We start from the raw sequence: 26639 nt of genomic DNA on the forward strand, positions 1-26639 counted from the left end.
TTGTCAGCGTTTTTCTGAGTTTTTGTAATCATATTTATGCTCCAAAGGAAAAGTCCTGGAGCAAATCAACTATCTATCCATCTAAGTCGACAATTAAAGTCGATTTAGAATCGGCAAGGAAGAGGTGGGGGGAGAGAAGAAAAGAGAGACGAAAGTAGATGGGGAAAGGGGAGCGTACAATGGGAGAGGCGTTGAGGGAGGGCGGAAAAAGGGGATGGGGGAAGAGAAGGGGTGGTGTGCAAAACGATTGCTCGGGAGGAGGGGTGGTAGATGTGCGTGCGAATGGAGGGGAGGGGTTGGAGGGAAGGGGAGTCGGGGAGGTAGTCTCCGGGAAGGGAAAATAGGTTGAGGGAGGTTAGGGGAGGGCGGTGCGCACAAGGGGGTTGGGGGTGCGCGCAGGAGGGATATCCGAAAGCTGCCGCGGGCCGCTCTGAGCCTCGCTCTCAGTTTATCTCGCCTAGCGGCTGGGGATGAGAGGCAGACTCTCGCTCAAGTGGTGCTTCGCAAGCGGCCGACCCCGCGATACCTCAGCGCCAACCCTAGCTGCATCATCACCCGGTGAGAGACAAAATACCAACGACACCAATTAAAATAATAATAATAAAACATTGCATAAAAAAATATAGGCAAATATGACTGCGCGGCATGCGACAGACGTCTCGTTCATGCATGAATGCTTGTGGACGTATATAAGAGGATGATGTAACGAGGAGAAGAACGTAGAGGCAGGGAAATTATTACGCGTTTTATCGATGTTCGTCCGGTAAGAGAATCCTGCGATAAAAATGCATTAAAAAACTTAGAAGAGTATAAATTCAGTAAAGGATGATCGCGAACGTGGATTTAATGATGCAAGAGGAGACGAGATTTCAAATATTGTTTTATGAGCATATTATTAGTGAAATTTCAATCGGTTTCTGCCAGGTTGGTTCGGTGTTATCGAAGTCTCGATAGCTCTTGATTCACTCCTCGTATCAGGGACGATGGCTGAATCACGTGGATCGAAACGGTAGGATACTCTCGGCGTATTAATCACTTTTGGAACATCGACAAACATAATCTGCAGCGGCTAGTTATCGATAAGATTCAAGTTTATTGCGGTTAATTCAAGTCTAGAGGTAATAATAGCTGATTATAAGCCTGTGGTGACTGCAAGTTCACCCTAAAAACCTTGTTCATAGATTCAGTACATTAATAAGTTATAGAACGTTTATTGTCTTTATCATTATTCCAAAATGGTTGGAAGGAAAGAGGCTAAGTTTTGCGACATGCTTCTCCTCGTCGAGTGCCGTGATGCTTATGATACCTAAAGATGCATGCAGCATTGCAGTCCAAATCACGCGACGACTTACTCCGGACTCAACGCTTTGAGACATCCACGAGAGCTGAACGCAATAAGTGCAAGGACTCTGGTTAAAAGCAGTATGAATTCTAATCTTGATTTTCAAAATTGTTCCATTACAACGAATAGCCCGCCTTATCATACCGCTTCATTATGGCTAGATGTATTCTCATTGTGACTGTGCCATTTAGGTCTGACAGAAGAATTAATATTTGTTTGAAATTAGCTCGAGAAATTTTTACGGTGACGCCTTCGTGTTTGTGAAGTTTCCATGCCATCAATGGCTCGAATTTTCGCCTGAACTGTCCTTGGATTTCGTCTTAGAGAGCAATGACAGCGATTTTAAGGAGCTGCAGAACATAGAAAAAACATACAATTAGTCTACAAACGTACATGTCCAGAAATTATTTCATATATAAGAAAAGGATAACTTCTATAAAATTCCATTTCGTACTATTTATTTGTGCGATGATGCGACTTTTCGCGAATCAAACCTTTTTCATATACAATATTTAGCTTTCAAAAAACTTCAAACAAGAAAGCATTATTAGGAAAGCAACCTTATGTCACCGCGTGAGTAAATTAATTCAAAGTAAAACTTTGGAATATTCACTCTCTTTTACGACTTATTTGTAGCGAAACCAAAGTTCTATAAAATCAGCGCTGTGGAAATGAGGCTTGAGATATAAAGAAATCTAACGTACTCCCTATAATGCTCTTTTGATCTTCAAACCCCTGTTCTTTTACTGACTAGAAGACTTGAAAATACCATCGAGTACAGCGAACGAAAAAAAGATATAGACATTGACAATTCAGTGGAGAGATTCGCAGTGGCGGATACAGATGGGGGCGCAGGGGGCGTCCCCCCCCCCTAGTAGGGCCACCCGTACTGCCAAACAATGCAGATCCACAATTGTAACTTTTTTATATCATAAGATGGCATTTTCTTATATTTTTACATAATCGCTTTAATTAAAACTTCTTAAACTTTACATGTGACTTAATTATTTTTTATGTAACTCAAGGTATCTTTTGCGCCCCCCCCCCCTTGAGTTTTTTCTGTATCCGCTAATGGAGATTCGTGACGACACCCTTGGTTGTCTTAATGCTGACGAGCGATGCAAGAACAAAGAGCCACTAGATTACGCAGTTGGGCTTAACTATGTTACATAGTTGACGATTTATTTTCTGTTTCGTATATTTTTAGTTTTGTTGTCCTTTCACTGGTTGCACGATTTTATCGTGTTTTTTTTACACATCTTGCTGATGAACTTCTTCCAACATCTTCGACTTGAGAAATATTCTGCCCGGGCGGCAGCGGCGTGTCCCACCGGGTTCCACGCCGTCCCGCCTGCGCCTTGATGGTGCGGCGGGCGCCCGTATCCCGCTCAACGGCGCGGCCGGGTGCGGTCGGAAGCGCGTGGAAGCGAGGGAGGAGAATGGTAGGAGAAGATTCTCAATCCGCAAGCGATTGGCCGTTGCACGGAGTCGGCGGGAAAGCCGAGAGAATGTGTAGGGAGAGAGAGAGAGGCGATCGATAACGGGAGGGTTGGTGAGTCTGACGCCCGGGGGATGCAGGGGGGAACCGCGGGGGAGAGAAAGTGGCCGGATTGGTCGATGGACGAGGTGGAATACAGGAGATGAAGATAAGATGAAGTACGGAGAAAGGATGGAGAAAGGGAGCAGAATGGGCTTACGATGCGAGTCGCCCGAGTTCGATTCCCGGATTTTTTTGTGATCCAATTCCTTTTAAGAACTCTGGGACAACACATCGTCCGTCAAATGGGACGTAAAAATGTGCCGTCAAGCCTACCATACGGGTGGTCGAATCTCTAAGTTCGAATCCCGGCGGAGAAAGACGTTTTCATAGAGAATATACGATCCAACTTAAATATATATAGACGGAGTGTCTTCACATACATTATAAAATATATGTGAAGTCACTCTGTCCATGAAATGGGACGTTAAACTTTGACGTCAAACCGCGTGAAAGTTTGGCCAGCTCTGGGGAAAAGGGCTGGGCTTGACTTGGCCTTCCATTCCCAGGTTCGATTCCCGGAGGGGGAACAAATATTTTTTAAATTTTATCCCACTTAGGGACAGCACCCCGTCCGTCAAATGGGACGTTAAACTATTTCGTCCAACCGTGTGAAAGTCAGACCAGCTCTAGAGAAAAGGGGTGGACTTGAAGAGGCCTACCATAGGAGTCGCTTAAGTTCGAATCCCGGAGCAATTTTCTCATATAATCCCACTTAAGAAAATATGTTAAGATCCTCCTTCCCAAAAAAAAACATCTCAATCAGTTGACCTTTCTTAAAAATATTAGTGGAGCCGAATGGTTCCAAGCGGTGATCCCAAAAATTTAATGTGCGTGCATTTTTCAATTTTTACCACAAGCAATTCAAACATATAGTCTGATAACATATTTCTGTATTTTTTTCTGCAACTAAAATGTTTACTTTGAGTTTTTATCGAATGAATAATAAACATGTTTGTGTACGGACCGTATATTAAAAAAAAGAAATTTCGTTTTTTCGATTAATCGATCTTCTAGTTGAAGTTTCGAGTTTTATTCGATTAAAATTGGATTGATCGAAATATTGAAATTTTTACCGACATTTTTCCATCACTGGACGGAATTGACGGTAATCTTTCACGCCTTTTTCCCGTAATTCCAGTTGAGCTGATCACAACTGTCGCGCCGGCGTCCCCACCACCACTTCCATAGCTTCCACAACTACAACGACGCTTATCCTCCCAAGGCGCCGATTCGTGGGGAAGAGGCATGGAATACAATTTAAGGATGAAATGAGAAAAGCGAGTCGTGAAAGGCCTCGGGAATGTTGCTGCGTGAGAAAATTTAGGAATGCGAAATAAAAAGTCGAGTAGAGACGTTCCAATTAGTGAGACCGGCTCCAGCACCGGGGGAGAATAAACATTTTCTCTTCATTGAGTTTCCTCTCTTTCCGCTTCATTTTTCTTTTTGTTTCTTCATAGAGATATCCGCAGAACTACGGAAATTGCCGTAAGAGGACGCATCCATCCCGCTCGATCGGTCGTCTTTTGTCTTTTTTGTTATAATTACTGTTTTAAAATTGACATTATCTCCTTAGAAATGTTTGAGCACATATAATAGACCTTGGTTAGCATTTGCCGGAAAAAATTTTGACTGAGATGCTGCGAAACCTGTTTCGAAGATTAATAATGAAAATATTTTGCAATTTCCACTTAGACTTTTAATTGTGCACAACGCATTTCAACGCTACAACGATAAATTTACGCGTCGCACAGTGGGCGGAAATCGGAAAAAGCCGGACAAAATTACAAAATGGCTTTTTTTGAGTTATAAACTTGAAACTTCGCAGGTATACTCAGAAATGATTGAAATTTATGGATATGTACTTCATTTGACATAGATCCTACCCGTTACTACGATACAGAGGCTCAAACGTGAGCAAATTTCCATAAAAACGCCCGTCTTCAATTTTCTCTGAAAATCTTCCAAAGTAAGTGGATGGTGAAGTTATGGGTGGATTCTTGCGAAATAAAAAACCACATAATCTGTTGGCATGGTGTTTTTTCTTTAATTTTCCGTAATCTTAAAGAATACCGTCCAGAAATTCTTACCGTGCAGTAACAAAATGGCGGATACTGTTTTTCGACAAAGTTTTACATTTAGGTAGAGTTTCAAATAGGTTTTCGGCAAGGTCGCGCGGAGTAACTTATATGAGAGCATTTGTTGAAGATTTCTTAAGGTATTTATGCAGTTTTCTTTGAAATAAGTTTGCGTCGCCGGAAATGACATTGATTTTTAGACCGCGCGGCAGGGTTCCTCTCCGCGCGTCGGGGGTTGGATTAGCCGCGACGCGGTAAGGTTATTGAAGCTGTATGGGTTTTAACGCTCACCATTCACCGTTTTTATGTTTTTCTTCAAGACACCGATTCTCAAATGGTCTATGGTGAAGACAGTGGAGGTTTTTCATGCGATGTAATTGCACGTTTCATCGAAGTTGATTCCGTTTTCTTTGGATACGATCGAAGAACATACTTCTATTAAAATCGTTCAAACCTCGAAAAAGTGAGTTGTTTTCCTGGGAATCATACAAAAAGACCTACCAGAAAGATACCAGCTGAGACCCTTATACCTTCTTCACTCTCCGATCCCTGACCCTCAGGATTCTACTTCGAAAACGGTCGTTTTATGACACCGCGGAGTGGAGCCTTTGACCGTCTTAACGGGGGTATTTCCACCGGAACTTCTAGCTTTTTAAAAATGTGTATCATACCCTCAGTTCTACTTTGACTTATAGATTACCATGTCTTTTACACATTTACCATACGTTCTTCCCCGTGTACTCATTAGGATATTGGATAACCATAGGTTCGACAAATTTATTATTTCTAAATTTTACTAAGGCTCCATCCGCCACTCAATAGAAAATGCCAATGAAGTAATGAAATAATATTGGAATTGGGAAAAAAATTATTCACTCGGAAAAAAAATATTTGCTGAATTATTTATCGCAGAGGCTGAATTTAAGAAAAGACCCTGATGCTCTGAAATTTCTCAATGACTTCCTGACATACAAAAGTTGGCTCGCTGAATCCATAACATTTCCAGAATTTGTCATGCATCACTTTCCCGATACTTCAACGACAGCCGGTTGGTATTGTATTTTTCTAAAAATATATTCCTCTCAAATTGATTGAATTAAATAAAATTCCCCCTGTAACTTCATGTTACAAAATTCATATTATATTTGCTATGCATTCCCGGGCGGCCAAAAAAATGTCGCACCTCATGTATTATATCACGCAGAAGAAAATTCAAACTTTAAAAACTACTGCTACTACTGCTGGGCTTGCTCTCGCGGCATCTGTGAGTTTGAGAGAGAGGAGAGACACTGCAGCAGCTCACCTAATTGCAGAAATAACAACTACGACCCCTACTCGGGCCATGAGAGTTTTTTCAAAGTGGAGGACGAGTGAAAAGGTCCACACTGAGATGACAGTGGAAGAGGCACTGTCATTGATGATTGCGTCTGAGTTGACCAAGAGTCAATATCGGTCTTTCCGTAGGACAGCTCTGAGCCATGGACACGATTTGTCCCGGATACGACAGAATAGCGCTAACAAAAAAAGGACTTTTATAACGAAAGAATTAAAATAACCGAGACCATGTGCGAATTAAACCTTCAAGCACCACTGACCCACACCATATCGAGAACAATAGCCTGCTTAGCCACCACTTCCACCTCTCAAGAATTAAAATGTGTGGTGAACTACACATTAATCTCTAAGTACGGTTTTGATGGAAGTTTGGGCCACTCTCAATATAAACAAATGTGGCAACAAGTGGATGCTGTAGACGAATTCCTATTCATGAGTTCCCTTGTATCTCTTAGTTTGATTAACGACGCTACAGGTAACGACTAAAGTCTTATTTCCACTTTCTCTTGGTTAATTACATTTATCTCTAAACTTTTGATAAAAAATTTAACTTCCACCAGAGGCACTTCTCACATCTGGGCTCTACAATTTAGGTGACACTATCTGGGAAAATCCACGGCCGACGTCGACACGATTTTGTCATCCCATCCGCTTTAGGTGAAAGAAAGAGACGAAAGAAGTTACAAAATCAGAAAGACATTACCTATATCGAAAGGCAGGTGGATGGCCTTAATGATTTCAACTCTGGATTTTACACGATCAAGTTCTGTTTACTACTGACCATGATCAACGGAAAAGTAATGCTTATATTGCTCACCTTATTTTCCTAATTTTTTCTTAATCTTAAAACCCATATAATTTATTATTCTACAGGAAAGTATAGTCATTTCGAAATTAAGAAAAGCGATAGTTTTTAGTTTGCAACACACTGACGGACAGCTGAATCATGAGGTTCTAAATCTGCGGAGCAAGAGCGTCGGGTATGAATAACTTAGGAGATGTAAAATATCGTACACCTGATACCGATAAATATTCTGTTGGTTTGTGTACGCTGCACTGCCACATACGATTTTCTGAATGCATATTGTATATAACTAATAACTTCAGGCTTTACTTTGTGAAACCTCTCCACATTGGAAGTAAGGAAATAAAACTTTGTAAGGTTCACTGTTATTTAATAATGGGCACGACCCGGGTTTCGTAACTTGGTTACATCGCCAGGTCATCGTCAACCTGACGATGTAACCAAGTTACGAAACCCGGGTCGTGCCCATAATTAAATAACAGTGAACCCAACAAAGTTTTATTTCCTTACTTCCAACATATTGTAAATGTCGTATCGATTGGAATTTAAACAGTGTCATTTGATAATTTAAGCTTTAATTTATTTTAGTTAGGAAAGGAATGCTAAGAAATTTTTCAGCAAAAATTAGTAATATAAATTAAAATAACTATTTTGAAAAAGATGTTCGGGGATTTATTCAAAAACGTACTTATAGGCAAGTGGAATTTTGAAATCTCTACGCTCCACAAACAAATTCAAGTCACTTTCAAAAATTCTGCGCATTCAAGAGAACTTAACTTTCCTACACCACAGTCAAAGTAGAACTGAGGGTATGACACACGTTTTAAAAAAGCTAGAAGTTCCGATGAATTGCCTACCTAAACTACCCTATCTTCATCGGATCTGCTTCAACAACTTTCTAGTACTTACTGTAGGTGCCGAACATGAGATTGTCACGCGATCCATAATTTTCGTCCATAAAATTTAGATTATTTAGTTGCCATCAGATGTTATGCCCTAGCTTCATGATTAGTAGTTATGTTAAGTCACTGAACACTGTATTATTAGCCATATTTATGAACATTATTCTCTGTTTCTCAAGAAGAAAACATTTTATGGATATAAAGTAGAACTGAGGGTATGATACACATTTTTAAAAAGCTAGAAGTTCCGGTGGAAATACCCCCGTTAAGACGGTCAAAGGCTCCACTCCGCGGTGTCATAAAACGACCGTTTTCGAAGTAGAATCCTGAGGGTCAGGGATCGGAGAGTGAAGAAGGTATAAGGGTCTCAGCTGGTATCTTTCTGGTAGGTCTTTTTGTATGATTCCCAGGAAAACAACTCACTTTTTCGAGGTTTGAACGCTTTTAATAGAAGTATGGTCTTCGATCGTATCCAAAGAAAACGGAATCAACTTCGATGAAACGTGCAATTACATCGCATGAAAAACCTCCACTGTCTTCACCATAGACCATTTGAGAATCGGTGTCTTGAAGAAAAACATAAAAACGGTGAATGGTGAGCGTTAAAACCCATACAGCTTCAATAACCTTACCGCGTCGCGGCTAATCCAACCCCCGACGCGCGGAGAGGAACCCTGCCGCGCGGTCTAAAAATCAATGTCATTTCCGGCGACGCAAACTTATTTCAAAGAAAACTGCATAAATACCTTAAGAAATCTTCAACAAATGCTCTCATATAAGTTACTCCGCGCGACCTTGCCGAAAACCTATTTGAAACTCTACCTAAATGTAAAACTTTGTCGAAAAACAGTATCCGCCATTTTGTTACTGCACGGTAAGAATTTCTGGACGGTATTCTTTAAGATTACGGAAAATTAAAGAAAAAACACCATGCCAACAGATTATGTGGTTTTTTATTTCGCAAGAATCCACCCATAACTTCACCATCCACTTACTTTGGAAGATTTTCAGAGAAAATTGAAGACGGGCGTTTTTATGGAAATTTGCTCACGTTTGAGCCTCTGTATCGTAGTAACGGGTAGGATCTATGTCAAATGAAGTACATATCCATAAATTTCAATCATTTCTGAGTATACCTGCGAAGTTTCAAGTTTATAACTCAAAAAAAGCCATTTTGTAATTTTGTCCGGCTTTTTCCGATTTCCGCCCACTGTGCGTCGGTAGAATTTTTCTTCTTTCTTTAGACTACATAAAGAATAAGTCTACCTTCTAAAAACAAGTGTACCTGATGATGACGCAGTAGAGTTGAAACGCGTTGCACTCAATTAAAAGTCTAAAAGGACATAGCAAAATCTTTTCTTTTTTATAATTACGCTATCTCTGTATTATTTATAACATATATGCATATAATAGACCCTGGGCAATATTTCCCTGTGCCTCAAATATATAAAAGAAATTGTTACTGAGACAATACTAAGGTAAAATTTTAGAAAGAGGAAAATGGGTCTGCCTCAAGCGTTCTGAATATTTCAAGATTATATCATTTAAGCGAATCATTCGTAACCAAAAAATACGATCGAGCAAGGAGTTTGCGACCCCTTAGAGATGCCAAATAAGAGCTCAAATATCAGAAAAACTCATTATCTCTATATTTTCAGGCTCAGCCTGCAAGGTGGAAGTTCATTCTATCGTAAATGAAAAGAAAAACTATGTCATCTTCCTTCAATTTGTTTTCAGGTACAACTAGTTTCGACGCAATGACGTCATATTCAGGTACAAACCTTGATTTTACTCTTTGAGTACCTGAAGAGACGCCGCTGACATGAAAATAAATTAATATGGAATATTTTGTGGTGGAATAATAATGGAATATTTTGTGGAGGAACAAAGTTTTTTTCTTTTCATTTGAGATATCGAAAAACTGATTTTTTTAGAGAATGAGATTGAATAATTTTATCTTAAGTAATATCCATCGCATTTCTTTGGCTTATTAATAAGCATTTGTTTTAATAGTCCTAGCGAAATCATTATCTTTACAACGAAGTTATATGTGATGCCTTTTTCATATCTCTTTTGATGTCTCTGTACTTCATTTTTCTTCCCTAGCAACACTGATGATATTCTGAAATAATTTTTCGAAGCGGTGTACTTCGTAATACTACTGCATTCCTTTTCCTTAAGTCTTCAAAGCATGCTATACTAAATGTTGCAGTCCCCTAGTTAATTATTTTTCTCATTGAAGCGAAATGAAATGTCATCTCCTTGACTTTTTTCTTCGTAGTAATACTTTTAAAGAGATTAAGCATCTAGCCTCTCAACATTCTACTTTCAACAGCCCTGAAGATAAACTATTTCAAAAAACAATCAATCAACAGGTTTCCTAAAAGAAATTCAACTAAACGATATTTTCCTGGAATTCTGACGTCTTCAGCTGTCGATACGATGTAAGGTCGTATTAGACAAGAGAGTAAAGGGATACAACATGCCTCTTCTTACTAAATGCTTGGGAGATGTTGCCTTCAGTATCACCCTCTATATTACCCCTTCTCAATTTTTACCCTCCCCCATGCTTTTTTTCTAGTCGCGGCCTTGATTCCAGATCAAATTGTCGTGGAGCACGCCAAGTACATTTTCTACTCAGAATTTATATTTAATACAACTAAAGAATTGCAGTGTTTATTTAAGTCTTAAGACTTATCTATTAAAATAGAAAAAAATTTGAACTCTAATTTCTGTAAATTTAGTGTCTTGGAGTATAGACCTTGTAGAATTTTAAATGCAATTTTTTCCCACGTTTCGTTATAATTATATACATTCATCAGGGCTCTGGATGAATAAGAGTACATAATTTTGATACATAAAAGGAATAAAATGTTATAAAAATATTTAAAAATTAATTTAATGGTTATAACAATTTTTTATAACATAAGTTCAACAGATTCAGGCTTCAATTGGTGGAAGTTAGACGTATTTAAGTAAATAAAAGATCGTAGCACTTTTCCACAAGAGTTTTTAATGCGTACAACGCGTTTCGGCTCACTGAGCCATCATCTGGTACAAGACACTTGTACCTTCTTGAACCGTTCTTGTACCAGATGATGGCTCAGTGAGCCGAAACGCTTTGTACGCATTAAAAACTCTTGCGGAAAAGTGCTACGATCTTTTATTTACTTAAATATTTTTTATAACGTTGGAAAATTTTTGGATTTAAAATTCTTAAAGACCTCCACTCCAAGACAATGAATCAATATTGAACATGGAGGTCAAGAGAAGGAAAAAATCTAGTTTATACAAATTCCTACGCTTTTTTTCGCTTCCGACGAAAATTAATTGTTTAACTTGCGCTCACAGCGCTTACTTTTATTTCCCATTTTCTTGTCTATCCCATTCGTCTGCGTATTTTAGACTGTCTCGCTTAGGACAGGTACAATCGCATCAACAGTTCGAGACACGACACCGTTTCCAGAAACGAGATCCTGGATAGTGAACCCGGAGATGAATGGACCGATTCGAAGGGATTGATGGAACAACTCGGTTTCCCTCCCTTGGTTCCCTCAGGAAATCGGATACCGCATGTCACCGACTATTTACGTGTTTCACTTTCGCCGAAAACGAGAACATTGATCGCGTACGTGGATTAAATTGAAACAGGTCGAAGCAATCAATCTCGACGTTCCTCGTTTCGTGTGGAAAAATATTGCGTTTCACTTTGGCCAAAAATGACCAAATATGCGGGTCGCTTTCTTCAACGAACTGTGTGTGCTTCATTGCTTCCAGGATTAGTATGTTTGGAGCCACATGAGACCCAGATGTTGCACACTAGGGTCAGAATTAACAAAACACTCACGTCAGACGTATAGAATAGAATTTCAAGGGCGCATCATAATGCCTAGTTAGACAAAAATCACATATATGTGACACACACCATCAAAATCATGTGTAATAACAAATGTACAAGGACTGGCTCACTTCGTGGGTAATCAAAAGACAAAGTTCAGCATGGCTTAAAACACTCCCTAGTAATATTCACTACTCTTTCCCTGAGAATAAGAGATAGCGAGGAAAAAAGTGATTGACTATTCTGCCCTATACATTTCCACTAGGTAATTGTGTATTATCAAAGAGCATATTCTATGGTATTATACACTACAGTATAATATACCATGGAGTAACTGTACTATGTACCAATTATGGTAGAGTTACCTGTTTCTTGGGTATTATTGGTATTATATAGTTATCCCCTATCATCCTGTTCTTGATGGATACACTGCATGAGTGGGGTCTAAGTGAAGGGGAGATAAGTAAAAAAAAAGTTGCGGTAGTACTGGGAGGTAGAGATGTACAAGATGACGTAATGAGAGAAATCAAATTGCTCAGGAGAAAGACATGGGATGAAGTGTTGAGGTTTCTGTTTAGAGGAATTTTCTCCCTAAAGAAATTTACGTTGCTCGTCCGTCCTCTCATCAAGGTCTTCTAATTCACGGCACGCAATCTGCAAAATTTTAATTACCTTCTCTACCCTTTCCTTCCGCTTGAATATCTCGCAAAAATACTAATTTTTTTTTATAGGGGCACAATTTTTTATTTATTTTAATAACTCTCAAGCCCATTCCTAGTTTTGTGAGAGCACAAAGTTACGTCGATTTATGCGTGAACACCTGTAAGTGTCCGGTAGAAGAATTACTTAAGCAAGGTATAATTGTTAATTAACTGGTAGCTCACGTTAGGCTGTACACGTTGGAAAATGAAAATGATATATGCATGAAGCAATAAGATCGTTTAAGAATAGGTACTAAAAAGTTAATCATTTCTTTAAGGACTTTTTTCTATTTTTTTGATCAAGGAAATTTTTTTATCGAATCGTAGTTAATGATTCATAATTGAAAATGGTGCCGAAGTTAACTTACCATCAATTTCCACGGTTGCATTTTTTTTGTGCCTCAAGAGACAATAAGACGCAATTCTATTCAGAGTGATATATTTGCCAAAGTGCTTCGAGGAATAATAATTTTACGAATTCGTGATTTATTTATAATTATATATAAAGTGCACGGTTTTAGAGAAAAAATATATTTTAACCAACGGGAATTAATACGCGGTAAAATTCACTTATGACGCTCATTCAACATTGGTTTCTTTTTCAATAGACTAGAATACATTGCCGTAAATTAAACTGAATATAAATACCTCGTATAACTAAGAATCACATTTAACAAGATAGAATCCATTTTCAGCGAAGAGAAGCAATTTCATCTACTGATAAGCTATGGAAATACGTAAGGAGCTGTAACTCCACTCATTTTCAATGCACTCGTAGTTTCTTAAGTATTTCTTGACGAGAAGTAATTGTCTCAAAACTTTTGCTAAATTCCTTTCCGAGAATAGCACAAAAAATCTTTGGAATATCACTGAGATAGAAACCAACACGACCCCAGTACAAAAATCCATCCTGATTTTTATTCTATGGAGCGTGTTAACTTTTTTCTCGCTTTTCATGGCATGAATCTGGTATTTTTGTTTCAATAATTAACTTTAAAAAAACTAAATTAGAAGTTCCAAAAAAATTTCAACTTTCTTTAGTTTTAATTTTGAGCTTTTTAAGTTGATTAAAGTAAGAATTCCATCGTGTTCGCCCGGTCAAAGTTCCCCTAAACCGCATGACATTGAAATGACCTTCAGGGCGACAATGCTCGCAGCCTCCCACCAAAACTTTTGCGTCTCCTGAATTCCAGCAATCGATCGAGCGAAGCGCCACCATTAAGCGCGTACGATGACGAATCAATCCATATCATGGAAAAGTAATATTTTAATGGCAAATTTTTTCTGGAATTTTTATAAGTAATCAAGGATATATAACATAGCTCTTCTCAATTTGTCTGCTTTAATGAAAGACGATAATCTTAAAAGTATTGAAAAGTAATTCTTACGATTTGGACAAATAATCTCAAAGTTTTAAAAGCGATAGACTTTTCTAAAGGTTTTCTTTTCCCTGATCTAGCTTTCAATTTAAGGTACGGAATTTTTCAACCACGACCAGTTTTTCAAAGAATTTTTAAAACGGATTAATCAACAGTATAGGTAAAAAAAGTAAGCCTTCTACATAACTGAATGGCTTGACATGTGAGCCTATTTTTTTTAATTTGAGGGTTTAAAACGTTAAAATTCTTTACTTCCGTAGACTGGCAAATTAATTGGACTTAGGAAATCCACATTGGGGTAAGTCTCGAAGGAAAATTCGGAAATCATATCTCGGAATTGCAAATTACATCACATAACTCAGAAGAGTTCAAATAGCTCATTTTATTCGAAAAGAAAGTGGATGCTAAGGCAAATTAGCCTTTATCCTTGATGGATCAATGAGGAATAATTAATTCAATAATGTCGTCAATTTACTTTTTAAGAAAAGTCTTCACATATAATAAGTTGACTGAAACCACTAGAAAGCTTCACTGAGTATATTGACGGAAAATCTCTCTCAGCTGCACTCGACTTTCAAAGACGCATTATCTCGTTCCTGTATTTCAAAATAAAAATGAATTTTTTTTACCAGGAGCTCATGTAATGGGGCTATTTTTACGGACATTCCAAGCTGTCTCACAACTCTTGACCGATTTGGCAAACCAACGGCATAAAAATAGCTTGTAGCTCATCCAAAAATATAAAACTCAAGAATTATCAAATATTTTTGAGGAGTATCACCCAAAATTTACTTATAAAAATCGTATCTGAAAGAAATTTTATGATAAACGTGGCTTATTAATCATCTGTTGAAATCCTCAGGAATAGTATTTTGAGCTTCATCGAGAACAGTTTGTCTTCTGTGCGATCGTAATGCCTTAAGTTATTGATTCAAGATTCATTACGTTTTGTAAAATACAAAATAAATTTATGAGCATTCAATCGTATGAGAATAAACTTAAAGCAAACACGAAGCGTTAACATCAATATCTTCAATTAATTAGAGCAACGATGTATATTTGAAAGCAAAGGTTTAACAATGTCACCGATGCATTTAATTCAAGTGCTGTTTTCTAACGTGCAATACATTGTTGGAGTGTCCTTGGGAGCAAAAGAGTTCCTGTTAAAATAGCTTAGCGCTTTTTTTGAAAGCTCGGCTGTTGCTACTGCCAACTACAAAGTGGGTCGAATTGAAAGCCTAGGTAAAACGAACTTCAGCACAACGCTGCTTAATACGCGTCCAAAGATGTATCGCTTTCTATTGATTGAGTATTCATTTCAACACTGAATTTCAGACGAAATTCCGAAAAAAATTATCTATTTTAAACGACGTATCAGTGTAAAAAATGCGTATAAAAACTTTAATTTCATTCATAGGGTCTCATTCATGGTTGAAATTTGATGCAGTGATATTTGTATACTTTGCCTTGGAACATGGAATCTTATGCCACTACGATTCGGTTAGCTAAATCATGAAACTGTTGGTCTAATAAGAAAATTAAATAAACCTTAAAAGTTGAGCACGAGCTTTCTATTCCTATTAAAGTCGGTCATCAAATATGAAATATTAAAGGTAAATGTGGCAATAACGCTGAATACAGATCTGCAATCACCACAAATCGCTAACGGTGGATTCAATTTACTTGGTCCATAGATTTTTGAGGGAAAAATAAAATTATGCAAGGATGCATTGTAGGAAGTATGAGGAAATAAAAACTTCATACATACAATGTAGCGCTGAATTTATCCTAGTTTCCAGAAATAAGAAACAATCCAAAAATATCGTAAAACGAGTTTTGATCAACAGCTAATACCTACAGCAGTATTAGAATTGATAACGCTTTTGTTTTTTTTATTACTAATCATCCATTTCAAGTATGTATGCACGGACATCGAGTACAGAGAGATAAATTATGTTATTATTTGATCTTCTATTTTCACACACTTTCTGATTCTTTCCCTTCAAATATGTTTTCAGCAAAAACTGTCACTATCGGAAATATTAATTTTGACCGTAATAAACTCAAACCAAACGAAATGTAAAGCTCTAACACTACTTAAGGCTATCTCTGCCTTGCTGGTAAAGTCAATCAAATCATTCAAGACGTTATTTATAGAAAATTGTGCCATAAATTTGAAATTCTCAATGACATCATCCTACGATGCAGAAATTAAGATCAAATCAAAAGGATTTTGAAGGATATCATACTTCTCTTCATTTGCCCAAAACTAGCGCAACTGACAGCCTTCTGTTTGAAAACGTGGCCAATTCGGTGCATCAGCGTCTCCAAGTTTACGACATATTATTGCGAAATTACGTTACCTCATAATGTTACGACATGCCTACCCTTTTCCACGATTAGCGGCATGATTCTCGCGTTAAAAGCATCCGAGTTTTCCATTGTTCAAATCACCAGGATGAGAAAAGAAGGCAGTAATTGAAGAAAGAACTGTACTCAGTCACCTAAACACGGTTGAATAGTACTACTCAGGCGGAAAAAACATGTATTTTAATAGCACAACTACCAAATTGAGACTTCATAATATAAAACCTTAAGAACAAAATCTGAAAATTTGCCACAAAAGAACTCTTATTCCCAACATAATAAGTGATGTATAACGCCACTGACAATGAGTAGAAATAAAGTAGGCAGGTATAGGAAACATATCTAATATCTTATTTGAAAGATGGTAGGATGTATCACCCTCCGGTAATATTCGTTCGGAATTCACGAAGGTAGGAGACAGTTAAATATCGAAATAAAGGAATAGGAGATGGAAATGAATCTTGGTAATATTTTCCCCTGGCAAAACATGCAATAAATTTGTGCCCACATGTCATTTATACGGACGCAAGTGAAAATCCATGGATGAAACATCTGCATACGTGTATGACAGTCTCATTTAATGAACAGTGAAAAACTCAGGTACAAACATAGAACATACACTCAAAAATATACATTTTTACGATGGAAGGGAGGTCGTTTGCAAAGGATTGATAAACATAATTTTGCGCCACATCTTTATTCTTATAAATAATTAGGTTCAATATTATTTTCATTTCACCCCTCATAAATCAGTAATTTTGCAAATTTCATTTTACTTTAGCAAGCACCATTACAGCAACTAGCAGAAGCTTCATGTATGGATAGTAAGCACGCAAAAATGAGCAATGCAAGCAGTAGCTACCTTTTTACTTCCACAGCGAGCATACGCTACATAATGCCTAGTATTTATTTCATAATTTCAAGCATCCTTCACAAGTATAGTAACAAATAACTACATTTTTTTACAATTCCTAACGAATTTTTGAAAGAATAAACAATGAGTTCGCTTCGCAGAATAAACAATGAGTTGTTAGTAAAAATAAGTTTACTAACGACATAAAAACAAACCCGACAACATTTATTATTTAGCTGTACCCTTTTTCGCGAAATCCAATTCCAAAAGTAAGCGTGAGCAATATTTATTCCTCCAGAGCTATCGATCTCCAATCATTCTAGATGGTACATCCTTTTCGCTCTATCAAGCCTTTTCAATTCCCGACTTCCGCCGCGAGACACTTCAAGGTTTGCATTTCGCCCGCTTTTCCTTCCCCGAGTCGAAGACTGCTTAAAGTAGTTCTCCAGAATCCTCCTTTCTCCTCCACTGGCCTGAAACTCTTTTGCCACGCTGCCTCTGCCTCAACAGTCACCCTGTGATCTGATGCTACGGAGCAATACGATGACGTCTTTCCTCGTGCGATACCCGGATACCATCGTGTTCGCTCAGCTCACTCGATGATAGTCGATCACTCAACCACTCTACGTCTTTTCCTGATTCCTATATACCTTCCATCCCCTTCACTTCATCCTCTCGTCTAAAAGACTCTTCTGGGGATATTTCACCTCCTTTAAACGAGCTTTGTGGACAGAAATTCCCATTCCTGGAAGATTTTCTCGCAGAAAAATAAATCGGTCCCAAATACCAAAAAAAACTAGCAATATCGACTCTTATTCATGCTAACTCCTTGAGTGGGTACTTGCTCTAATACACTGCTAAGTTAAATACAGTGCAATATCCATAGAAAACTGACGATCGTCATACAACTGTACTTAATGCTTTCATTGGAAAGATTCGGTGTAAGCAATAGAAACAGGAAGGATATGGCTACCGAAGCTGCTGTCCAAAAGGCAACACTAAAATGTAGTCCACATTGTGACTTTCTCCATACATAAATTAGTAGATACTCAAAGCATTGCGTAGAACAGGAACTTTGTGCGCAGTCACGAGCACAGGAGCAAAGTTGCTTACACCAAGGATGAAATTCGCCGTGAAAAAAATCATTGGACTTAGCCGAGATTCGAATCCGGATCTCCGGATTGCTACGGTCAGGTATGCTACCAGTTCTATCAATTACACCAACAAGCCATCTTATTCCCATTGGAAGGACCATTGCACCCTTTGAAAAAGATAATAATAGGGGCATAAGTAAAAGAAGGCTACCTTTCCCAGTGAAATAGCGTAGCAAATGGAAAATTAAAGGTTTCAGACATTTGGTTATCAAAATAAAACTCAAAAATATTCCACTAGTCCCGATTTCTAACCTGCCGGAGCGTATAGCCCATACTATGCATATAATGATAAAAAATGCAGCCTTCCTACGCTGCATTTTGAGCCATTCTCGGTCGTCGTTATTTCCAAATAATATCACCAGCACAGAAATTCGAACTCCAAGAAACTTCTTGAGGACCATGAATAGACGAAAATTACTCGACGCTCTGCGCAGGATTCTGAAGGAGTGTTTCTGAAAGGAGGAATTTGAACGCTTCTTGTCAAGTATTCCGCACCAGCCACGTGCAAATAAAGCCATCGGTGAAATGACGGTAGACCACCAGAACTTTGCCGGTACTCAGGTCACCTAACACTGCGAAAGACCAGTTTCAAATTCGAAAAGCTCTGACTCTTGACGCATTGCGAAAATGACGGTAAAATTGTATTTTGTCCATTCTATATTCCGCTGATCCGTGAAATTCATTGCATTCAAATAAGCACAGAGATGCAGAATTCTTGTTTAATACTCCAAATAGGTTTTAAAATGCTTGGAAAAGGCTTTACGAATGGGCAATAAAATAATCAAGTTGCTTTTTTCTAGCTTCACCCCTAAACTCGTTAAGAGCCAACGCGTGAAATATAGGAAATGCGAGTCCCAAGTATAAAAAAGTCAATTTCTAACACATTCACATTGAAGATAATGATAGATATACATAATTCTGACATGGTTTTCTTCGCGAAGAATCAGAAAGAATAGCTTATTATTGGGAGGCAAAATAAATTGAAAAATAAGACTCGACTCTTCAAATTATTAAATTAAAATATGCAGGGCAACATAAAACGATAGTTTCAGTCAAATCAAATTCCATTTCATTCATGGTAAAAATTTTCAATACTGACCCTTTAATTCATTGCAGTATGTAAATTTGAATACCTAGATTTCTGATTGTGAGAAACACTCTACTCTCTCAAATTTTCCTGGTAACTTTTTATTTGAGAAATACGGAGAGTAAAATAAATGCATGATAATACATCAGCTCGTGAGGGAATGTGACACTAATTGTGATGGATGGCTTAAGAGCGCCGGTCAGTCGAGAGGTTTTCACGGGAATATAAAATGCACACGACCTGCCTTGATGTCCAAGATAGATTACTCTCTTTGAAGCAAAAGGCGATAGGAAAATTTGAGAATACAAATTATATTTGTCGTAGATTCTTCGTTAAGTAGAAAATTTTAACGTTGTTGAGTATTTCAACGCTTTGCAGGAATTTTGAGTGAATTAATTTATTTTCAAATCCCTCAAATTTTATTTTTAGTTACTCCCCATAAGAATTCCATTGATTTCTCCAGAGAATTTTCTCCGCATAATTGTAACAGGACTGGAAATCATGCAAATATAAAATTAACGATTACCACCATTATTATTTCCCTTTACATTACATTATTACTATTACGATTTACAGTAAACTGCGATTGCCTGTCATTAAGAATTTCCATCGCATATAATAATTGTGGATTCCGACAGAGGAGCTCTCGATGATTTCTATCTTTAATAATTCATGCTTGAACAAACATGATCATAGCAATCTTTCTATGCCATTTTTTCTGGCTGCCGTCCCTGGGAAGTTTGAATACTCACCGTTATCATGAGAGCGTCAAATTATATTTTTATTCCAATCTTTAATTCCCGTATAGATGCATGACTATATATCCTGTGCGCATAATATAATATTTAATAATCTTAAACATCCATTCAATACCTGATCACTGCCAAGTTATTTATCCACACACAATAAATAACTAGTAATGAAGACGAAGCCTAGGCATTTCTCTTGAAGATATTCGTTTTTCCCAGTTTATTCCTGTTTTTGCGGTAGCTATGATCATGCAGACAGAATCGAATGAGCGTCAACGATGTCTTATAACGATGACTCTGCACAATTACTACATTTCCGCAATAAAATCAAACTCAAGAGGCTTTGAACTGCCTTCCATAATAGAGGTTTCAAAGGAACTCCACCGCTTTCACAGCAGCCCTTAAGTAGTCAGACAACTTCGAATCCCTTGAGAATCAGACTTTATGAGGATTTCTCTGTGCCTGTCCCTGATTCTTAGATTAATCTTCCGTGACCCCGCATATATCAATCTTTATTGCCTCCTCTTATGTAACTCTCGTAAGCCCTCGGCAAGGACAAAGTTTTCCAATATGGTGGCTTAAGATCACAGTGAGTAAATGAAAGGGAACATTGCTTTTGCGAATTAAGCATGGAGTAACAGAGTAGGTAATTTGGTGGATGCAGTATTGACTGACCATTCAAAGGCAGCAGGTAGGTTGGCTTAGGAGTAGATCATCCTGATGGAGAGAGGAGAGAAGCGCTTCCTATCCTATTTGGTGTAGAAATATTACTATGATCAGGTCTGTTCAAGCATTAATTGTGAAAAATAAAAATCTTCGAGAGCTCCTCTGTGTAAACCACAGTAACTACGTACCGTGATATTTCTTAATGACAGACATAACGAATTTAATGTATAACATATATGCTATCGTACGAACGAATGGACACATTTTAATTTCAGTGCGATGTAATGCGTGTTTCAGAAGCGTATATATATTTATGGGTTCTTAGATCTATGTGAGGGTAGGTAAAATAATTTTAAATGTAGGCACTTCATGATATCTTATACTTAAAAAATAAGGAAGTACGATTTCATGTACTTGAAAATGTATAGAAAGTACTGCGATAGCTGTAAATGGCAAGAAATAAAAAGCTAAAAAAAATTCCTCATCTCGATGGGATGCCAGGCGTAACTATGTCATCCTTATCTTTTTGAAGAAATTATCTAAAAAGAGAAAGTAGCATAGACATAGGCTCTTAGGCTTGATATTTTATTGACTACCTCGAGAAAATTACGATATGAATTGATTAATGCCGACATTGAGATTCTCTCAACTACATCTCCGTTCCCGGAAGAATCGCTCCTATCAATTTTATCCATCCTCTAGTGTGTAGTTGACAAAAAGGTTGAACGGTCACCTTGCCCTACACAATCAAAACGAGTGGCCGATAGCTAGCATGTTTTCACCCCCTATTCCCTGTTTATTGGGACATTCATTATTCAAGGGCGGATGTTACGATATTTAACACCTCGCGAGCATGGAAATTGTATTGTTTTTTTTTTAATCCAAGGCCATGTCTTCCTGATCCACACAATGACGTCCAAAGCGTAATTTATGAGCACCGCTCTCAAAAACTTCACGCAAGCCAAACTGCCGAAAGCCAGCGGCTGGGCGTTGATGATGGCGTGAAATGGTTATGGGCTTTAGAAGGATTGAAATCGACAGCGACATGACCCTTCGCTTCTCGCTCGGCCCACAGAATGACGATGACAGCGGCCATCGCGTCGATTAGAGATTATCTACAAATTTATAGAAGGCTCAAAAGCTCGACGACCACCGAAGGGCGCGTGATTCAACGCCATCGCATGTGACTGAATAATACCCTCCCAGTTAACACTCATTATTGTTCCTCAGTACATGGGCGTACCCAGCGAAAGGCAGGAGGGGGCAGCTGCCCCTCCCCCCCCCCCCCCCCCCCCCGTAGAAGCAAAAATCACAAATGTCTTTCAGGAAAATAATATTTTTTCAAGCTAATAATTTTTAAAACTAATGAAGAGCTGTTACAGTTTCCTTAAAGTGTTGATTTCATTCACCTTTTCCATGCTTAAATCTAACCTACAACTTGAACAACCATGGCTTGCCCATCCCCTAGTTTTGATCCTGGGAATGCCCTTGCTTCAGTATTCTCTCGCATAATTACGAGCTTCTTGTCATTCGGTATATGGAATGAATTATTTCTTTAAATGTACCTGAAAGTACCAATTGATAATTCTCACGTTATGCATGTAATCGTCAATTGAACAGCATTACTCTTGTAAGTGCTATACTGAAAATCTACTACGATATCCTTAAGATAATTCTGAATTGACGAGTTTTGTTTTAGTATCCACACTTCGAGTTTAGTTTCGTTTTGCTGACTTTTATTTTATATTGTGCCAACTATTTTGCTGCTGTAATTATTCAATAGGGAATATTTTATTTTCTTATTTTCATTACCATACTGTATGTTTCATATAAAGGAGTCCACTTGTATAAATATATACATCAAAGTTCCAAATTATCCAGGAAGCAAGATTCATTGTTCAAAGAGGGATTACGTTTTCTAGTATCCGCGATAATTTTGCCATCAATGCAATACCTAAAAAAATACGCTAACTTCAACGAAATTCATTTCTCCTCGAAAAGTAGTCAATGAAACCCTCAATTCACTATCTGAGGTAAAACTCATAAACTCTCCAAAGATAGACCACGGGAAATGATTACCATTTTCATCTTTGTAACTCAGTCCTTTTTGCATAAATTTAGCATTTCCTCAGAGTCTCTGCAATTCATTCGAATCCCCTTGCTCTTGCATCGCCATAGGTGTGTGTGAATGACCCTCTTATTCCACGCCATCGCCGCTGAATATCTGTCCCATTCCAAACACGCCTCCTACCCGTTTTCTTCCCGGACAATCTCCCCCGTCCTTCGTGTTAAATGGTGGAGAATGAGTTCCTTGTGCTTCTCAGCTATAAAGACACCCTTAACATCCAACTCCGTTCCTTCTCGCTGCATTTGTTTCCATCGCTTTTTTCAATTTTCTGATTTTTTTCACTTTCTACGCGGTTGCGCTCTCAACCTCCTCAAGTCCGCAAAATCAACGGTGTTAAAACCCTCTTAAATACTAAGAAACGCAGAATTTTATAAATGAGAAGGGACAATTTTAGTGTTTTATTGTATTCATTGTGTTTTTTAATTTAACGGCCAGTTCACTGAACTTTGCAGATTAGAGTTGTCCAAAAATATTCCTCCATCTTTAATCAAGATATCCCCTTCATGATTTATCTTTTGTAATTTACTATTACAATAGCTTTTATTAAGCACTAGTAACCCATTTTGCAAGTTAGTTTGATATGCGTTGAATATATTGCACTAAAATAGTCTAAATTATGCGCAACAAGTGAATGATTAGACAATTGTTCGCAGGGCTTATTAAAGATTTTTTAAAATATATATAACAGGATGCTGAGCACTTATTGCGTATTGTGCTCATCAGCGCCTGCTGCCCCGAGGCTACCTCTGCAAACTGCCCTTGTTCAGAATGTTGACTAGTTTCACTAGTTTCGAAGACTAGCGCTGTTTGACCCCATCGGTATTTTCTACAGCCTCCTTCAGGCGTTAAAAAACTCCTCCAAGACTCTTTTTCCTACGCAGAGATAGAGCGAGGTACCAGTTGATAGATCAAGGCAATGAAGGCGCTGTAACTTGCCTGCTAAACTCAAACTCCAATACTCATAGTTTAAGACACCGAACAGGAAGGTTTACACAACTTTTACACGGATCAGGTTGGAAGCCGCTAGACACTCTTAGCTTACGTGCTAGACTTAGCATGTTTGAACAACGAAGAAGATATTTATTTCAGAAAGACTCGGAATACATCATCTTAGACCTGTTCTATAATTCCAGGGCTGAGAGATAAAATAAGGTATAAATAGAAATAATTAAATAATAATAAAAAGATACAGGAATTCTTTTTTTCCTCGAACAATTAATAAATTTCAGAAATGCTAGGTCGAACTCGGGAAGTCATATCCTCACAACGTTCACCTAATTTTCTTTAGTAGGTATTCTCGTATATGTTAACGCCCAGTGACCAAACACCTCCTAGCACACGCCTAACGAGGTGACCTGCGGGATAGTATACGGATGCTACTGAACGTACATACGGGAGAGGTATAGTAGCCCCCAAAAATGTAAGCAGGTTCTTCCAATTTCAAAATGGGATTTAACTAAACGTTCTAACCAGAATATGAATGAATTATTTACCTCCAAGTAATTTCGTTGAAGAAAAGAGGCACAATTAAGAATAACCTTCTAAATAAAATCAACTGATTCGGGCGTTACTTGGTGGAACGATGAAATGTTCATGGTGAAACAAAACCCAGTACCGTTCCACAAACTTTCTATTATTAGCTGTCAACTAGTTTCGATGTCTATAACGTCATTATCATGACTAAGAGAGCAATAGCGTGCAACGTCAAGCCTTATACACCCAACAACAGTATGAGGGAGGGAGGGGGGACCCAAATGATGAAGAGGGCGTGGGCAGGTTGGATAGACGGTCAAATCATAAAATTATAAAAGCTGGGGGGAAGGAAGGAGCGGATAGAAGGTCATATGGTGACGAGGTTAATGGGGGAGTAGGGGGAGGATTGTCAATTGAGGATTGGATATATAAGGCTGGGCGTTGTACGCTATTGCTCTGTTAGTCTTGATAATGACGGTATAGACGTCGAAACTAGTTGACAGCTAATAATAAAAAGTTAGTGGAACAGTACTGGGTTTTGTTTCGCCATGAATAACCTTCCAGTTCGGAAATTACGTCATAGTTTAGACTACTACTGCACAAAGATCCATAATAAACACATCCATCAAGATGTGATCGCACTAAAAAACAGTCGCAGGCATCACGCTGAGGGATTGCGTATTTTCTCCCCTGAATAGAGGGTCTTGTGCGTGTGGGTATAATACCCTCAATATACATTTCCAATTTCGGAGTTTTTCTCATATACCATCCACCAAAGAGGGAAAGAGGGAACCATCCATAAAAGAGGGAACCCAATATTTCCATCACATACACGATGACTCAATACTTTTCCGGGCACCGACTCTTCATTCCGTTTGATTCCTTTCATGAATCTCAAGACTGGCTAAAAATACTCTTATATCCATTTCTCCATTAGCCCCCGACCCCTACGTTCCCTCAAAGGCTCCGTAAGGAGGTATTACATTTCATCTGCCTTTCAAATTGTTTTTTGTCAATCTTTCATGATTAGGTCTGCCTCGTAATATTTAACATTGACGATTTTCATTTGCAATTTACGGAGAGACTAAGGATTCCCTCTTCACATATAGAATTTTTAAAGATAAAAATAACCTCATTAAAGCAGATTACTCACATACACCACAACACGTTTCAGGAGCCCTTTTTGGTTCGAAAATCTAATATTTTATTGATTTTTCGCGCATTGTACGGCGCAGGTATTTCAATTTTAATTCCAAAGCTAGATTTCAATGTATTTCACAGTATTAGTTGGGTATTAGTTAGAAATATACAAGTATACCAAAAATATATTTTCAGATACTTTGATTCTGATTACACTTTGAGGTAAAAAAAGCTATAAATTTAAAAAATCTGAAATTATTACTGGGAGAGTCATGGATCCACAATGTTTATAATTTAGGTTGATTTCTAATTGTGACTACGCGAACAATTTTACTATTCATCTATAATTACGTACTTAATTTGAATAAAAGCTCAATCCTTTGAAGCATACAATAGATAGTTATTAACGCGCTTCAGAGCGCTTTTGGAAGGCTGCATTAAAGTTCAATACTGGCTAGTCTACATTCTTTTAAATCTCAGAGATTTGTTTATTCGAAGGGAAAAATTGCGAGTTCCAAAACGCGTGGGAGCGGAAAGAAGTAAGACGTTCCTAGGAAGGGAATAAATTTTAAGGAGAACATGGCGAGGGGCACAGAGCACATTTTTAGTCGCATTTGTCACCTCCTTCGGAAAAAGACTGTAATTCCAAAGAACGTCACCGCGGATATCGCTGGTATGAAAAGACTTCATTTTTATCGCAATTTAAAAAAAGTAACAGCGCAGTGCGGATAATGTACTACACGTCCCCGATTCCCTCGGAATCTCGCCCGGCAAGGGCACGGGTTTGTTGGCCTGAATCCTTCTAGCCTCTCGCCAAGGGCGGTTCCAGGATTTTTTTCTGGGGGATGAGGGCACATGGGTCTGACAGGCAAACTGTCTTCCCATGTTTGAGATCAAAAACAACATACAACGATTACTGCATGAAATATTCTCGTTATTTTTAAATGAAAATATCAATGAGTTATATTCTATTTACTCTATTTATCTCAAATACCCCGAAAACAGCACAATGAGGCTTTTACATCGGGAGGTTAAACTATCAACATCAAACGATCACACACACACACATATCCTAGAAGGAACTACCTACCCAGGCGGGACTCGA

The 26639-nt window shown here is 38.1% G+C and overlaps 1 protein-coding gene across 2 annotated transcripts in view; it reads left to right on the forward strand.

Moving 5' to 3' along the window:
• The window catches only part of LOC124166122 (b(0,+)-type amino acid transporter 1-like), a 131320-nt gene that overhangs the window by 35659 nt on the left and 69022 nt on the right, over window positions 1-26639 (forward strand). The window contains exon 1 of one of the 2 annotated variants that reach the window (XM_046543778.1): window positions 432-558. The exons of the other annotated variant lie outside the window; for it this stretch is intronic. Coding sequence (XP_046399734.1) covers window positions 471-558 — 88 coding nt within the window. The 5' untranslated portion in view covers window positions 432-470. Of the gene's footprint in view, window positions 1-431; window positions 559-26639 lie in introns of those variants that run through there. 2 annotated transcript variants of the gene reach the window in all.

This window comes from Ischnura elegans, chromosome 9 (genome assembly GCF_921293095.1).
Source record: "Ischnura elegans chromosome 9, ioIscEleg1.1, whole genome shotgun sequence".
Taxonomy (NCBI): Eukaryota; Metazoa; Arthropoda; class Insecta; order Odonata; family Coenagrionidae; genus Ischnura; species Ischnura elegans.